This window comes from Felis catus, chromosome D4 (genome assembly GCF_018350175.1).
Source record: "Felis catus isolate Fca126 chromosome D4, F.catus_Fca126_mat1.0, whole genome shotgun sequence".
Lineage (NCBI taxonomy): Eukaryota > Metazoa > Chordata > Mammalia > Carnivora > Felidae > Felis > Felis catus.
This window is the reverse complement of record NC_058380.1, coordinates 80976766-80994819: the sequence shown is the minus strand read 5'-3', so window position 1 is coordinate 80994819 and position 18054 is coordinate 80976766. Positions and strand designations below refer to the sequence as shown.

General features: G+C 39.0%; 1 protein-coding gene across 10 annotated transcripts in view; it reads left to right on the top strand.

Annotated features, from left to right (window-relative positions):
- The window catches only part of TTLL11 (tubulin tyrosine ligase like 11), a 245861-nt gene that overhangs the window by 59104 nt on the left and 168703 nt on the right, over nt 1-18054 (top strand). For 8 of the 10 annotated variants that reach the window (XM_045043382.1, XM_045043376.1, XM_045043377.1 and 5 more), the window contains one exon: nt 556-689. The exons of the other annotated variants lie outside the window; for them this stretch is intronic. In XM_045043382.1, coding sequence (XP_044899317.1) covers nt 556-689 — 134 coding nt within the window. The remainder of the gene's footprint in view (nt 1-555; nt 690-18054) is intronic. 10 annotated transcript variants of the gene reach the window in all.

Here is an 18054-nt window from a genome sequence, read left to right as displayed (position 1 = left end):
CTTTCCACTTTGTGTCCTTATTTCAAGGAGACAGATTTTGTGCTGAAAGCTACATATTCTTTTACTTCATACCTTTAACACTGATGAAAGATTAAAACAAAGCAATTTAATTAAGCTTCTCGTAAGGTAGGCGGAGTCCACCAGGTAATGTTCTCGAGGGTATAAGATAGAAGCAGTCCCAGGAGTGTATATGGTGGCCCCAAATTAAGGAGGATCTGAAGTTTTAAGTGCAAGATATAAATGCTTCTCTTTATCCGTTATCTAGGGGGCTGGCAAAGAATGGAATAATAGACTAGGTAGAAACTCATTCCTTCAAATTGATGCTTCATTTTTATAAGAGAAAAAAAATATCTGTCTCCTGCCTCAAGTTTTTCATTAATTTGGTGGGTCTTTCCAAACCATGAGTCACCACTGTGGGGAACAGCTCATACCTTTTTTTATCCTGTCTGAGACAGGGAATACGTCGGGTGGGTGGTTTTAAAAGTCCCCAATAATGGCTGTTTTATAGCTAGTGGCCCACTGCTGTTCAAACCTCACAGCTTCTCTTCTCCCCAGGCATGACGGAGATGGTGCGTAAAATTACTCTGAGCAGAGCCGTGAGAATCATGCAGAATCTCTTTCCTGAGGAGTACAACTTCTACCCTCGCTCATGGATTCTGCCTGACGAGTTCCAGCTCTTTGTGGCTCAGGTAGATGGCGCTCTGTCCCCACGACCCTTGAATCATAATTCATAATCATAACATGTTTGCAATTGTGTCCCGGGAGCTGGGTCCTGGGTCCTGTGTGCTGGGAGCTGGGGCGGGGGGTCCCCAGGAAGCTGCGACTGGCCGAGGGGGTGTCACAGCAGTACACAGTGGGTGTCGGCAGCAATCAAGGAGCTTGGAGAGTTGAACGGGCAGGGTGACAGGTAGGTAAACTGAAGAAGTGGGTCTTGACCTGAGGAGACTGGCCTGAGGCAGATATTGGGAGCCGGGTCTTGGAGTCAGTGTTTGGAAAGCCAAGAAGCCAGAGCTGGAGCAGGTGGCTAAGACCACAAGCAGATCGGGACCGGGTGAATCTGGAGCGTGGTCTCCCCAGCATCCTGTAGTATGAAATGTGGGAGGTCAGACTCTGTTTCAAGGCTAGGGAAGTAGGTCTGACACACTGAGGGGTTATGGGAGGGGACCCTTTAAGTGTTCTCTGCTTTAAATCTGCTCTAGTGTCAATTTTCAAATCACCCATTCCATATCAAAGCAAAATGTTTGGGCACAAAATACTTTGCAGCCTTCACCACTGATTGTGAAAGAGTACCAGTAGGGAAGCTGAATTCAAGATCGCCATTTTTCATTTAGGACCATTTCAAAGCCGTTGCCAGTAGGTCCCATGGTCCATACCATACCTCTGAGAGTATGCGACAGATGCCTATCTCATCGTGATAAGGCTGATACCATTTATTGGTCCTACCGTGTGCTCCAGGCATTGTGCCAGAAGGTTACCATTATTTCTTTTTTTTTTTTTTAATGTTTATTTATTTTTGAGACAGAGAGAGACAGAGCATGAACGGGGGAGGGGCAGAGAGAGAGGGAGACACAGAATCGGAAGCAGGCTCCAGGCTCTGAGCCATCAGCCCAGAGCCCGACGCGGGGCTCGAACTCACGAACTGTGAGATCGCGACCTGAGCTTAAGTCGGACACTCAACCGACTGAGCCACCCAGGCGCCCCACCATTATTTCTTTTAATCCTCATGGTGATCTTGGGAAGTTGGTTGTATTATTAATCCCATTTTGTGGATAAGGAAGCTGAGGCTTTGATAGGCAAAGTGACCTGCTGGAGACAGGGATTTAAACCTAGAGCTGATTTCAAGGCCTATGTTTTTTATAATCTATTTTATTGCCTACATGTTGTTTTGGTTTTAATATTAAATCATAAAGCTTGTAATAAAATTATGATTTCGTAAGCACAAAAAAAGTTTGAAGTGGTAATTTTGGAAAGGAAGCTGTCTATGGGATGTTCGTCACATGGGTTTACACATTTCTTAAAATTCATCCAGTTATTAACTTAAAATGAGTACATTTTATTGCTTGTAAATTATGCTTCCATAAAGTTAATTAAAAAAAATAAATGCTCAGCTATTCCCCATACTCACCCCTCAATTTCCCACTTCCGTGGTTGTGTTCACGTTTTTGTCCCCGTGTGGAATATGTGTCTGTCCCATTTCTACAACTCTGTGTTTTTCTTTTTTTTTTTTTTCAACGTTTTTTATTTATTTTTGGGACAGAGAGAGACAGAGCATGAACGGGGGAGGGGCAGAGAGAGAGGGAGACACAGAATCGGAAACAGGCTCCAGGCTCCGAGCCATCAGCCCAGAGCCTGACGCGGGGCTCGAACTCACGGACCGCGAGATCGTGACCTGGCTGAAGTCGGACGCTTAACCGACTGCGCCACCCAGGCGCCCCTCTGTGTTTTTCTTTGAGTTAAAAACATTTTTTAAAGTGTTTATTCATTTTTGAGAGACAGAGAGAGAGTGCAAGTGGGGGAGGGGCAGAGAGAGAGAGAGGGAGCCATAGAATCCAAAGCAGGCTCCAGACTCCAAGCTGTCAGCACAGAGCCTGAAGCAGGGCTTGAATTCAAGAGCCGTGAGATCATGACCTGAGCCGAAGTCCAACACTTAACCGACTAAGCCACCCAGGCGCCCCTATTCTGTGAATTTAAATGAGATACCTACCAACTGTGCTTTCAAAATCAGATACTTTTCCATCAACCCCAAAAATTCCTCTGTGCCTCTTTGCAATCCATTCCCTCAACTCTTCCGGCCCAGGCAGCCGCTGATCTGCATTCTCATTATAGATTAATTTTGCGTGTTCAAGAAATCATATATGATATATATACTTCTTTGAGTCTTTTTGTTTCTTTCAGAATTATGTTTTTGAGATTCACCCATGTTTGTTGTGTATATCAGCAGTTTGTATTTTTATTGGCAAGTAGTACTCCATTGTATCAATATACCACAATTTGCTTATCCAACCACCAATTGAGGGGGCATTTGGGTTATTTCCAGTTTGGGATTTTATATTAAAACCGCCATGATTGATCACATACAAATCATTTTGTGGATGTATATTTTCATTTCTCTTGGGTTGTACCTAACGAGTGGAATTTCTGGATCATATGGTATCTGTATGTGTGACTTACAAGAACTTGCCAAAGTGTTTTCCAAAGTGGTTGTACACCCTCACCAGCAGTGTGTGAGAGTTCTGTCATTGGCAAGACTTGGTACTGTTAGTCTTTTGAATTTTAGACATTCTTGGAGACGTGTAGTTGTATCTCTTTATGGTTTTAATTTACGCCTCCCTGGGGCGCCTGGGTGGCTCGGTCGGTTAAGCGTCCGACTTCGGCTCAGGTCATGATCTCACGGTCTGTGAGTTCAAGCCCCGCATCGGGCTCTGTGCTGACAGCTCAGAGCCTGGAGCCTGTTTCGGATTCTGTGTCTCCCTCTCTCTCTGCCCCTCCCCTGTTCATGCTCTGTCTCTCTCTGTCTCAAAAATAAATAAACGTTAAAAAAAATTTTTTACACCTCCCTGATGACCAGACGTTGAGCATCTTTCACATGCTTTGTGGCCATTTGAGTATCTTCTTTTGTTAAGTGTACATTTAAAATTTTGTTTATTTCTATGGGCATTTTATTTTTAAGTTGTAGGTTCTTTATATATTATGTGTACAAGTCTTTTCTATGTCTATTGTGAATAGTTTCTCCCTTTTAACTTTTCAAAACCTTAACCTCAAATTTTCATGTTTTAACTCTGTCTTTTGAAGAGCACAAGTTTTTAATCTGGGTGAACTTGAACTTAAAATTTTTTTCTTTTATCGTTTCCGCTTCTGTGTGATCTCTAAGGCATCTTTGCCCAACTAAATGTTGGGAAGATTTTATACTTTGTTTTTTTTTCCAGAAGTGTGTTAGTTTTAGGGTTTACACTTAGATTTATGATTCATTTCAACTCAGTTTCTATATATGGCACAAGATCAGTGTTGAAAGTTTCCTTTCTTCCATAGGGATATTCAGTTTTTCCAGTGCCTTTTGCTGCACTGATGATTGTTTCCCTCACTGAATTACCTTGGCAACCTTGTTGAAAACCAGTTGACCGTCTGTGTTTGGTCTGTTTCTGGAGTCTGTTTTGTGCCACTCATCTGTATGTTTGCTCTTATGCTGATACCACGCTTTATCTTGGTTACTATAGCAGTAGAGTATATTGGGTAGTGCAAGTCTTCCCACTTCGTGTATCTTCACGATTGTTTTGGTTACCACAGGACCATTGCATGTCCACCTCGCTTTTGTAACCAGTTTGCCCATTTCTACACCGGGCTTTGATTGTGATTGCTTTGATTGTGATTGCACGGTCTCTACAGATCAGTTTGGAAGCCGTGGACATCTTAACAGTGTCAACTCATCTAATCCTTGACTTTTATCTGTATTTATGTCTTCCTTAATTTATCTCAGCAGTGTTTTTATAGTTTTCAGTACAGGCCTTGCACATATTTTACTAACTTTATCCCTAAGAATGTTTTTTTTTTATGCTATTATAAATGGTATTTTTTGAATTTCATTTTTCTATTGTTTGTTGCTAGTATATAGATACCCAGTTGACTTTTTAATTTTGAACTTGTATCATATGACCTTGCTCAATTCCCTTATTAGTTCTACAAGTTCTTTTTTTTTGTAGATTTATTTGGATTTTCTATGTATACAATTAATTCACTGGTGAATTAATATTTTTTATTTCCTCCCTTATATGCCTTTTATGTCTTTATTTATTTTTCTTATTATACTGCACTGGGCTAGGATCTCCAGTACATCACTGAATTAGAAGTAATTAGAGTGGACTTTTTTGCCTTGTTCCCAATCTTAGGGGGAAAACATACAGCTTTTTACTGTTACATGTGATATTAGCTATATGTTGTTCGTAGACGCCCTTTATCAGGTTGAGGAATGTGTCTTTTATAGTTTGCAGAAGTTTTTCATCATGAATGGGTGCTTAATGTTGTCAAATGCTTTTCTGTATCTATTAAGATGATTGATTTTTCTCTTTATTTTGGTAATATGATGAGCCACCAATTCACATTAAGAATTTTTTTTTAATGTTTATATTTATTTTTGAGACAGAGACAGAGCATGAGCGGGGGAGGGGCAGAGAGAGTGGGAGACAGAACCCAAAGCAGACTCTGTGCTGTCAGCACAGAGCCTGACGTGGGGCTCAAACTCACAAAACTGACCTGAGCCGAAATCAAGAGTCAGATGCTTAACCGATTGAGCCACCCAGGCACCCCAGGCAATCCTCATTAAATGAGTTGGTAAATATTTCTTCCTTTACTGTTTTGAAAATTTTGTATAAGATTGGTATTATTTCTTTCTTAAATGCTTGGTAGAATACACTATTGAAAGTATTTGGGCATGGAGCTTTCTTTCTGGAAACATTTTAAATTATGAATTAATTTTTTAATACATATAGGTAACTTGTTTCTTTCAAAGAATTAGTCCATTTTATCTAATATGTCAAATTTATCGACAAAAGTTTTGAAAAATAGTATTCCTTATTTTTTAATGTCTGTGAGATATGTGGTGATCTCGCCCGTTCATTGTCCATATTGGTAATTTGTGTTTTCTTTTTCTTTCTCCCTTCCCTTCCCTTCCCTTCCCTTCCCTTCCCTTCCCTTCCCTCCCCTCCCCTCCCCTCCTCTCCCCTCCCCTCCCCTCCCCTTTTCTTATTTTCTTTCTTTCTTTTCATATCAGCCTAGCTAAAGTTTTATTAATTTTGTTGATCTTTTCAAAGAACCAACTTGTGATTTCATTATTTTTCTCTATTGTTTGTCCATTTTCTATATCATTGATTTCTACTTTTTTTGGATTTACTTTTCTTTAACTTTTTATTTATTTTTATTTATTTATTTTATAAATGTTTTATTTATTTTTGAGAGCACAAGTGGGGGAGGGACAGAGAGAGGGGGACAGAGGATCCGAAACAGGCTCTTCACTGACAGGCTGACAGCAGTGAGCCTGATGTGGGACTCAAACTCATGAGCCGTGAGATCATGACCTGAGCCAAAACCAAGAGTTGGACACTCAACCGACTGAGCCGCCCAGGTGCCCCGCTCCCCCTCTATCTTTTAAGGAGGAACTTAAGTTCCCTGATTTTTGTTTTTAAGTTTATTTATTGAGAGAGAGAGAGGGGAACAGAGGATCCAAAGCAGGTTCCATGCTGACAGCAGAGAGCCTGATGCACGGCTCAAACTTGTGACCTGTGAGATCATGACCCGAGCCAAAGTTGGATGTTCAACCCACTGAGCCACTCAGGTGCCCCTAAGTTTACTGATTTTTAAAGCATTTTATTTATTTATTTATTTATTTATTTATTTATTTATTTATTTAAGTAGGCTCCATGCTGAGTGTGGAGCCCAGTGCGAGGCTTGAACTCACAACCCTGAGATCAAGACTTGAGCTGAGATCAAGAGTCAGATGCTTAACTGACTGAGTCACCCAGGTGCCCCAAGTTCACTGATTTTTAAACATTAAATCAATAAATTTCTCTCTAAGCACCGCTTTAGATATATTTCAGAAATTTTTGTATATCACATTTTCATTACCATTTAGTTAAAAATGTTGTCTAATGCCCCTTGAGATTTCTTTAACCTGTGGATTATTTAGAAATGGGTTGTTTAATTTATAAATAATTTTGGAATTGTCCAAGTATCCTTTGTCACTGATTTCGAATTTAATTTTGTTGACATCAGAGAATATATTCAGTATTATCTTTGTGCCTTTAAACTTATTGAAAGTTGTCTTATGGCCCATATATTGTTTATCTTGATGAATATTTCATATGTACTTGAAAATAATATGTATTCTGGAGGTGTTGGTGCTAAGTCAAATTGGTACTTGGTACTGTTCATATATTCCTTACTAATTTACCACCTACTTATTCGGTCAGTTACTGAGAGGGTATGCTGAAATTTCCAAATCTCATTGTGGATTGCCTATATTTCCTTTTAGTTATGTCCATTTTGTTTCATGTAGTTTGAAGCTGTTGTTAGCTTGATGATTTGACTTCATTTGAAGGTAACTTTTCTTGTCCTGAAATCTAGTCTTTCTGATATTCATATAGCACCTCCTGGCTTAGTATTTGCATGGTATATCATTTTACTATTCTTTTACTTTTATCTATTTGCATTTTTAAAGATTGCTTCTTGTTGACTTCATATAGTTGGGTTATGGTCTTTTATCCAGTTTGATAATCTCTGCCTTTTAATTGGTGTGCTTGGCCCACTTACATTTAATGTACATTTACAATCAATATTGTTGGACTCAAGTATACTATCTTACAATTTCTTTATGGTTTATCCTATATATTTGGATTAATTGAGCATTTTTGTTTGTTTGTTTACTTGTTTTTGAGAAAGAGAGAGAGGGGGAAAGAGAGAATCACCTGCAGGCTCCACACTGTCAGCACAGAGCCTGACATGTGGCTTAGACCCATGAATTGTGAGATCATGATTTGAGCCCAAATCAAGAATCAGATTCTTAACCGATTGAGACACCCAGGTGCCCCTAATTGATCATTTTTAGTGTTTTATTTTATCTCCTCTTTAGGTTTACTAGCCATGCTTCTTTTAAAAATGTTTTAGTTTTTGTCTTAGCCTTAGAATCTAGGGTTTACAATGCATCTTTAACTTATCACATTTACCTTTAAGTGTTACATACTTCAAGTAAAATATATGTTGCTTCACAACAGTATACCTCTATTTCCATCTTTATACTTTATGGTGTTATCATATATTATATTTCTGTGTTATAAACCCCACAATACATCATTATTATTTTTGCTTTGAAGAGTCAATTATCTTATATAAAGAAGCTGAAAAATGAGTTTATTTGTCTTGTATGCTCACCTATATATTTACATTTCCAGCACTCTCCATTCCTTTGAGTAGTTTTTGGATTCCATCTGGGAATTATTTTCCTTCAACTTGAAGAATTTTTTTAAATATATTTTTTTATGGTACAGATCTGCTGTTCTCCCAGCTTTTGTTTGAAAATGTCTTTATTTTACCTTCAGTTTTGAAGCTGTTTTGAAATAATTTTAGACTTATAAGAAAATAGCAAAAATAGTATGCAGAAAGAGTTCCCATATTCCCTTCATTTAGCTTTCCCTGATAACATCTTATACAATTACTGAAACTGGGAAATTAACATTGATGTAATATTACTTAATAATCTACGTGGTTTGGGGCACCGAGGTGGCTCAGTCGGTTAAGTGTCCAACTCCTGATTTCCCCTCAGGTCATGATCTCACGGTTCGTGAGATGGAGCCTGCATTAGGCTCTGCACTGACAGTGTGGAGCCTGGTTGGGATTCTTTCCCCCTCTGTCTGTCTCTACCACTCTGTCTCTCTCAAAATAAATAAATAAACATTAAAAAATAATCTACTCACCTTATTTGCATTTTTCTATTGTCTTGCTAATGTCTTTTTTTCCTGGGACAGGATCCACTCCATGTTCACTCATTGCATTTAGTTGTCATATCTCCTTAGTCTCCTGTAAGCTGTAACAGTTCTTCAATCTATCTTTGTCTTTCATGACGTGACTCTTATGAAAAGTACTGGTCAGTTTATTTTTTTAGAATGTCTCTCAATTTGTTACAAAGCTGTAACCATCAAGACAGCATGGTACTGGCACAAAAACAGACACTTAGATCAATTGAACAGAATAGAGAACCCAGAAATGGACCCACAAATGTATGACCAACTAATCTTTGACAAAGCAGGAAAGAATATCCAGTAGAATAAAGACAGTCTCCTCAGCAAACGGTGTTGGGAAAACTGGACATCAACATACAGAAGAATGAACCTGGACCACTTTCTTACACCATACACAAAAATAAACTCAAAATGGATAAAAGACCTAAATGTAAGACAGGAAGCCATCAAAAGCCTCTTTGACCTTGGCCACAGCAACTTCTTACTCAACATGTCTCTGGAGGCAAGGGAAACTATTGGGACCTCATCAAGATAAAAAGCTTCTGTACAGTGAAGGAAATAATCAGCAAAACTAAAAGGCAACCAACAGAATGGGAGAAGGTGTTTGCAAATGGCATATCAGATTAAGGGTTAGTATCCAAAATCTATAAAGAACTTATCAAACTTAACACCCAAAAACAAATAATCCAGTGAAGAAATGGGCAAAAGACATGAATAGACAATTTTCCAAAGAAGACATCCAGATGGCTAACAGACACATGAAAAAATGCTCAACATCACTCATCATCAGTGAAATACAAATCAAAACCACAATGAGATATCACCTCATACCAGTCAGAATGGCTAAAATTAACAACTCAGGCAACAACAGATGTTAGTGAGGATACGGAGAAAGAGGAACTCTTTTGCACTGCTGGTGGGAATGCAAACTGGTGCAGCCACTCTGGAAAACAGTATGGAGGTTCCTCAAGAAACTAAACATAGAACTACCCTACTACCCAGCAATTGCACTACTAAGTATTTATCCAAAGGATACAGGTGTGCTGTTAAGGGACACATGCACCCCAATGTTTATAGCAGTGCTATCGACAATAGCGAAGTGTGGAAAGAGCCCAAATGTCCATTGATGGATGAATGGATAAAGAAGATGTGTGGTATATATATATATATATATATATATATATATATATATATATATATATATATAGTAGAGTATTACTCAGCAATCAAAAATGAAATCTTGCCATTTGCAACAATATGGATGGAACTAGAGTGTATTATGCCAAGTGAAATTAGCCGGTCAGAGAAAGACAAATATCATATAACTTCACTCATATGTGGAATTTAAGATACAAAACATATGAACATAAGGGAAGGGAAGCAAAAATAATATAAAAACAGGGAGGGGCACAAAATATAAGAGACTTTTAAATATAGCGAACACATTGAGGGTTGCTGGAGGAGTTGTGGATGAGGAGATGGCTAATGGGCAAGAGCATTGAGGAAGACACTTGCTGGGATGAGCACTGGGTGTTATACAGAGGATGAATCGTTGGAATCTACTCCTGAAATCATTATTGCACTATGTGCTAACTAACTTGGATGTAAAGTAAAAAAAAAAACAAAACAGAATGTTCCTCAATTTGGTTTTGTCTGATTTTTCTCATGATTAGATTACGATTACACATTTTTTTTATACGAATACCACAAAATGATGTTGTGACCTTCTTAGTGCAGCATATCAGGAGATACATAATGTCAAGATGTCTTATTTCTGGTGATGTTAAATTTAATCACTTAGTTGAGGTAGTTTCTGTTAGGTTTCTCCACTAACAAGTTGCTGTTTTCCCTTTGTAAGGTTAAGTATTTTGTGGGGAGATATTTTGGGACTATGTAGCTAGTCTATTTGTCTCATACTTTAAAAAAAAAGCTTTAATTCAGATATAATTAAAGTACAATAAACTACAAATATTTAAAGTTTGCAGTTTGATAGGCTTTGATATATGAAAAAACCCACAAAACCATCACCACGATCAAAATCATGAATATATCCATCACCCCAGAACATTTCCTCATGTCCTTTTGTAATCTTTCCTTTCTTCCTCTCCTTGCCCTCTGCCTCGCATCACCAGGCAACCATAGATCTGCTTTCTATCAAGACTAGTTCGCACTTTCTAGAATTTTATATAAGTGGAATAATGTAGCAGTACTCTTATTTTTTCCTTAAAAAATTTTTTTTTCTGGCTTCTTTCACTCTACAGAATTATTTTGAGATTCATCCATACTGTAGTATTCATCAATAAAAATTCATTTATTTTATTATTGAGAAGTAATTCTATTTAATGTATAAACCAAAGTTTGTTTATACCTTCAGCTGCTGCTGGATATTTGGATTGATTCCTCTTTTGACCTATTACAAATAAAGATGCTATAAATATCCGTGTCTGAGTCTCTGTATGGACATATGATTCCATTTCTCTTGAGTAAATGCTTAAGAATGGAGTGTCTGGGTCATATAGCAGATGTATATTTGATATCAAGGAAAATACCAATTGTTTTCCAAAGTGGTTGTGCCATTTTATATTCCCATCAGCCATGTGTGAGCATTTTAGTTCTTCCACATCCTTGCCATTAGTTGGTAATAGTCTTTTCAATTTTAGCAATTCTAATAGATGTGTAGCCTTTTCTTGTTGGCTTTATATTTGGGTTTCTCTAGTTATTAATGATGTTGAACATCTTTTCCTGTGCTTTATCATCCAAATACATTCTTTAATGAAATATTTATTTATATCTTGGGTCCATTTTTAAAAATTGAATTGTTTATTATTGAGTGTTGAGAGTTCTTTATGTATTTTGAATATAGGTATTTATCAGCTATATCAATTGCAAATATTTTCTTCCATTCTGTGCATTGTCTCTTCATTGTCTTAACAGTATATTTTGAAGATCAAATTTTCATTCTGGTGAAGTCCAATTTATCAGTTTGTTCTTTCATGGATCCTGTTTTGGTGTTATGTAAGAATCTTTACCTAACTCAAACTCTCAAAGATGTTCTATGCTTTTGTCTAGAAATTTTGTAGTTTTAAGTTTAGGTCTATGATTCATTTGACTTAATTTTTGAATATGCTGTGAGGTATGGATTGAAGTTCACTTTTTTGGGGGGCGCCTGGGTGGCGCAGTCGGTTAAGTGTCCGACTTCAGCCAGGTCACGATCTCGCGGTCCGTGAGTTCGAGCCCTGCGTCGGGCTCTGGGCTGATGGCTCAGAGCCTGGAGCCTGCTTCCGATTCTGTGTCTCCCTCTCTCTGTGACCCTCCCCCGTTCATGCTCTGTCTATCTCTGTCCCAAAAATAAATAAACGTTGAAAAAAAAAATTTGAAGTTCATTTTTTTTGGACATGGATATCCAGTTGTTTCAGAAACATTTGATGAGAATACTATTCTCATCAAATGATGAGAATACAATTTCTCTCCCAAATTGCCTTTGCCTTTATGTTGAAAATAGTTGCTCAAGTATATGTGGATGTGTTTCTGAATTCTCTATTCTATGCCATTCATATATTTGTCTATTTTTATGCTAATATCTCACTGTCTTGGTTACTATAGTTTTGTAATAAGTCTTGAAACAAGTAACATAGGTCCTTCAGCTTTGTGCACTTTTTTCAAAGTTGTCTAAGTTATTATAGTCTTTTGATCTGCCATAAGAATTTATTTTATTTTATTTTTTTAATTCAAGCTTATTTTTTAAAAAATGTTTATTTTTTTTGAGAGAGAGAGAGAGAGAAAGTGAGCACACGCTGGGGAGGGACAGAGAGCAAGAGGGAGACAGAGGATCTGAAGCGGGCTCAGCACTGACAGCAGAGAGCCCAATGTGGGGCTCAAACTCACAAATTGTGAAATCATGACCTGAGCCGAAGACAGACGCTTAGCTGACTGAGCCACCCAAGTGCCCCGTATCTGCCATATGAATTTTAGAATCAACTTATCAATCTACAAAAAAGCCTGCTGGGATTTTGATTAGGATTGCGTTGAATCTACATTTTACTTTAGGTAGAATCAACATCTTAACAACATTGAGTCTTCTGACCCATGAACATGATATATCTCTCCTTTTATTTAGGTCTTTAATTTCTTCGGGCAATGTCTTAGTTTTTAGTGCCTATGTCTTTCACATTTTTTGAAGTTTATTCCTACGTATTTCAAATTTTTGATGTATTGACAATGTTGTATTTTTAAACTTCAATTTCTAGTTGTTTATTGTGAGTATGTACAAATACAGTTGACTTTTATATATTGATCTTGTATCCTGCAATCTTGCTAAACACAGTAGTTTTCAGTAGTTTATTTTGTAGATTCCATTGGATTTCCTGGATAGACTATCATGTCTTCATGATTTCTTACTTTCCAGTCATTTCTTTTTCTTACCTTATTGCACTGGCTAAAAGTCCCATAAAATGTTAAATAGAAGTGGTGAGAGTAGACGTCCTAGACTTGTTCTTGATCTTAAGGGATAAGCCTTTAGTTTTTCATCATTAAGTATGGGTTAGTTATAGATTTCTTGTAGATGACCTTTATTAGATTGATGAAGTTTCCTTCTGTTCCTTGTTTCCATGGATTTTGTTTTGTTTTTAATTAGAAATGTGTGTTGGATTTTTTTACATAATCTTCTTGAGTCTATTGAGATGATCATATGGATTTTCTTTTTTAGTTTATTGATATGATGAATAATATTGATTGATTTTTAAATATTAAATAAACCTTGCATTTCTAAGATAAATCCAACTAGGTAATGATATATTATCCTCTTTATATATTGTTGGATTTGAATTTATAATATCTTGTTTAAAATGGTTGCATCTATATTCATGAGGGATACTGTTCTGCAGTTTTCTTTTTTTGCAGTGTCGTTGCCTGGTTTGTTATTAGGGTGATGCTGGTCACATAGAATGAGTCAGAAGTATTCTCTCCTCTTAAATTTTCTGAAAGAGTTTGTGTAGAATTGGCATTATGTCTTTATTAAATTTTTGGTAAAACTCACCAGTGAAGTCATGTGGGCTTGATGTTTCTTTATGGGAACGTTTTAATTAAAATTTCCATTTCTATAACAGATACAGGCTATTTATGGTTTCTATTTCTTCTTGAATGAGCATTGGTAGTTTGTATCTTTCAATGAATTTGTCTACTTTTGCATTCCTACAAATGTTCTTGAACTTTGTTATGAGATTCAGTTAAGTTAACCTGTAAATAGATTTGGGTCTTGTTTTTAAGGTCTGTCAGACAGGACTGGAGCAGTGCTCAGTATAAACAAATTATTCCTTACTACTTAGGTGTACTTCACCCAGTGCACCCGTGAATCGTGGTGTTTTCTAGTCTGGCTGGTGAGAACAGACAGTATTCCAGGCTCTGTGTGTGCATCAGGCATTCCTACTTCTAATTCTTTTCGGTGCTTCTTTCCTTGGCCTCAGGTAGTTTCCTCATAATCGTGCACTGATTTGTACTTGGCTAAATACTGATGGGAGACCCTCCGTGGATGTCCAGAGTTCTCTCTTTGTGAAGAAGTCTCCTCTCCAGTAGTCTTTCCTGAGAACTCTAGCTACCTTACTCTCCCCTGACAATTCCATTCCCTCAGCTTGGGGAGTCTATTGGACTCCTGAGTCTATTGGAATCTCTCTCAAGGCAGTAACCTGGGGCAATCTTAGGACTCACATCATTTAATTTTTGTCTCTCAGGAATCATTGTTCTTTGTCGCCTGATGTCCAGTGCCTTCAAAACCATCGCTTAATGCATTCTGTCTAGTATTTGGTTGCTTCAGATGGAAAGGTAAACCCAGTTTCTATCAGTACATCTTGGCTGGAAGTGGAAGTCCTCCGAATGATTGATTATGTGACAATAACAATAGCAATAGTTTTTTTTTTTTTAACCGAGATTACCTCATTTAAAATTCTTCAGCAACCCTAACTGGGTTCTTCTATTATTCATAGGAGAGGAAACTGAGGCACAGGGAAGTTAGGTGATTTTGTCAGGGTAACACAGCTTGGACGACTAGCCCCAGAGTTAATACTTTTACTTTCTGTACTGTAATATGGGAGAATATTTGAATAGATGTGTGGATAAGGTATGGAACTATGCCAGAGAAAGGAGTAAAACTTGTCCAGGATGAGAAGGTTAGGGTAATCAGGGTAGAGGGCAGATGAGAGAGTGGGAGGCAGAAGGCTTCCTGTTGAGGTGACACCTGATTAGACTTTGAAATAACGAGCTTGCCTTGTAGACTAACCAAAGAAGAGCATTCCAGCTAAAACCAGTAGCTTGTGCATAGGTGCACAGATGTGAAATAGTATGGCATATTGGAATGATAAGCAGATTGGTGTTATTGGAGTTTAAAAGAAGAGGGTTTGGCAGTAGATGAAGTGAGAGAAGCAGAGGCCAGGTCATGGAGGGTCTTGAATGCCAGGTTAACAGGAGGAAGCAATGAGAGGTTCAGGTAGGGGGTGGGGAAGAGTGTGGCCAGGTTATGGTATTAGCAGAATAAGCTTTGGTGGAGTATAGATGGGATTGGGGAGAGCGGAGGAGTGAGGCCTATGGGAAAGGATGCTCTGCTTGGCCGGATGACAGAGATGCTGAGGGTTGTATTGAAACACTGAGACAGGACTCATGCAGAGAAGGGCCAGACATGCAGGATATTTAGAAGGCGGAATCCACAGGACTCGGAGAGAGATCAGAGAGGGGGTGTTGAGGAAGAAGGCGGAACTGACGCTTTCAGGAATCTGGTGGGGGTGCCCTTTGCTAAGATGCCGAAGAGAAGGAGCAGGTTTAGTGGAGAAGATGGAAAACCGAACTAGTGCTTGTTATTTACCTGTTGACTTTCTGACTGTAGCTGTTCAGAGAGACTTGTGGGTAAAATGGAAGGTGGGTCAGGTGATCGACGGGGACTAAGTCCTGAACCATCAAAGCCCTTTTGATCAACACTAAAAGTACTTAGAACAGGTTCCCTAACATAAAGGAGGATTTCTTTGTTTCTAAGATGGTATTCATCTAGAATCTGCTGACTCAGAGCCTGGCACATGCAAAATAAGACTCTGAAAACACTACTCTGGGCACTTGCTGGAAAGCCCAGCCCGTCTGGTAAGTCCCTTCCCCCAGCCTGGGTTCTCCATCTGTTAAGTGGGTAAATGATCCGAACCTCAGAGTGATTGTGCACATCCAGTGAGTATTGGATGATGAAATGCTTTATTAGCTGTAAGCCTGATTTAAAAAAACCACCACCATCACCAACAACAACATGTGGCATTCTTATTTTTAATATCTCCTTCGTTTTAATACAAAACAATGCATTCATATTAAGAATTCAAATAATACGGGAACGTGTAAAGTAAAAGGCGAAAAAGAAAATCCCCACTCATTAGAGATTACTTGAACACTAGTGTGTATCCTTCCAGCTTTTTCCTATGTATGAACAGATAGACACCGCGTCACACACAGCTCTTTTTCTTTAAAGAAATGGGATTATCCTCTGCGTTCTCTTCTTCAGTCTGCCATTTCCTCCACTGTGTTTTATACATCTTTCCATTTCACTGCTGCAAAGTACTCTGTTGTAGGCGTGCATGACTTTTACAATCATTCCCCTATTGATGAACATATAGGTAGTTCTCCTGTTTCTTTGGTTCAACAAGTAACGCCATCAGGAGCACCTTCCTACGTAGGTATCTTTATACCCCCGTGCCAGCATTACCTCCAGACAGATATCTCAAAGTGGAATAGCTGTATTAAAAGATACGTGCATTTACATTTTGACAGGTAAAGCCAAACACGAGGCTTTATTAGAAATGGTGCACTTAATTATGAGAGTAAACAGTGTCTTGCCATTGCCTTGGAAGTGAGCTGTCAGAGGTGCGTGTGGGGTGCGTGCTTTGTGACTCCTACAACAGCAGGAGGACGTGTGAGTAGCTGAACAGCATTCTAAAACCTGACACTTGGTAGGTATTTGATTTGTCACATTAATTAGCATTCAATTTATTTCGCTAAAGAACGGGGAAGATCCACATCGCTCCTATATTCCTTTGCAAAACTGGTACCCAAATATGATCAGCAGGTGGCACTAGCTGGAAGCAAGTAGGATTCTCCGTGGAAATTTTTGTGGCGAGGAGGACGCAGGCTCTCTTTCCCTCTTCAGCAGATGGCCAATAAAAAAATTCCTTGGAGTTTATTTTGCATATGGTCTTCCATCTGGGTATTTGAGAAAAGTACAGTTTTGTTATCAAAACAGTATTTATTATGGTGAAGGAGTTTGTATTTCGTAGCAGAAGAATTTTTCAGTGAATAAAGCCAAAAACCTGTTCAATAATGTTTTGCAGTTTCTTGGACAGAGTCAGTGAGCATGAGGTTCTTCCATTTTCCTCTCCAGTTACCAACCTCAGTTAGCTTTTATTGATTCAGCTCCTCGAGGCTGAATGAAGTGCATTATTTGCAAAAACCCCAGAGAACAATGTTCTCCACTGGGTGTAGGAACTAGGAGAATGTGGAGTTATAAGTGGGTCAGAGTCGAGGCAGGAACAAAACCTTCAATGTGAAGTGTGTATTCCTTGTCCTGATTCCGCACTTAGCAAACCACCTTCTGCTGGCTTGATTACTTGCATCATCTCCTGCATATCGATGACATGCTGATTTGGCTGGCTTGGGTCACCCAATGGCTTACCCAAAGGATGAAGTTTCTACACCTTCAACCTGCCTTGGGGAGCCCTGGCCCTCTCCACAGCCTCAGCTGGCACCATTTTCCACTCCTTTCTATGGCATATCCTTCCATATTCAGCTTTCTAGGTACCGCGGCCTCCCTTACTCTGCATTTTGTACATGCCTCTCCTGTCACCTAGAGCACTTGTCTTCATCCTCTGTGTCCCTCTCCCACCTACGATGCTGTTTTCTTTCACCTGACAAATGAGGCTCATTCTTCAGACCACTGTTTTCTTTTACTTTTCCTATAAACCTACTCTGCCCCCCCAAGTCAGGGGCATGTCCTTGACAACACCTTGTTCTTCTCTCTTCCTCGCACTTATGTGTGCTCACTGTTTGGTAACCGCATGTTTCATAATCTTTCTTTCCTCTCCAAGTCCCACAAGGGCAGCTAGTGATGGGATGGGTGTCACTCATCACTGTGTCCCTAGCACCTTTCACGGCACCTGGCACACAATAGGAACTCAAGTATATTTGCAAATTAGTATGCAGATGCGCAGTTTTAAAAATTTTGTCTCTTGTGCGTTTAGCCATCAAAAGTTGGCTCCTCTGAGGCCAAGGGTATCAGTATGAGCCAGCCTGTCACTTTATAAGGGTGTGGGCTGGACTTGGGTCATGAGGAACTTGACCATCCAGTGAGACGGTGGTTGTTGTGCTGCCCTTTCCCTGATGATGCCCCAACCCCCACCCACACACGGAGCTCTGACACACATCTGCAGCAAGCTTGGAATGCCTTCTGTTTATTCAGCGTGGCTTCCACTGAGGCTGCGGCCGCGGCCTGGGGTTCTGGTGCATAACCAGTAAAGGACTGAAGACAGAAGTTAGG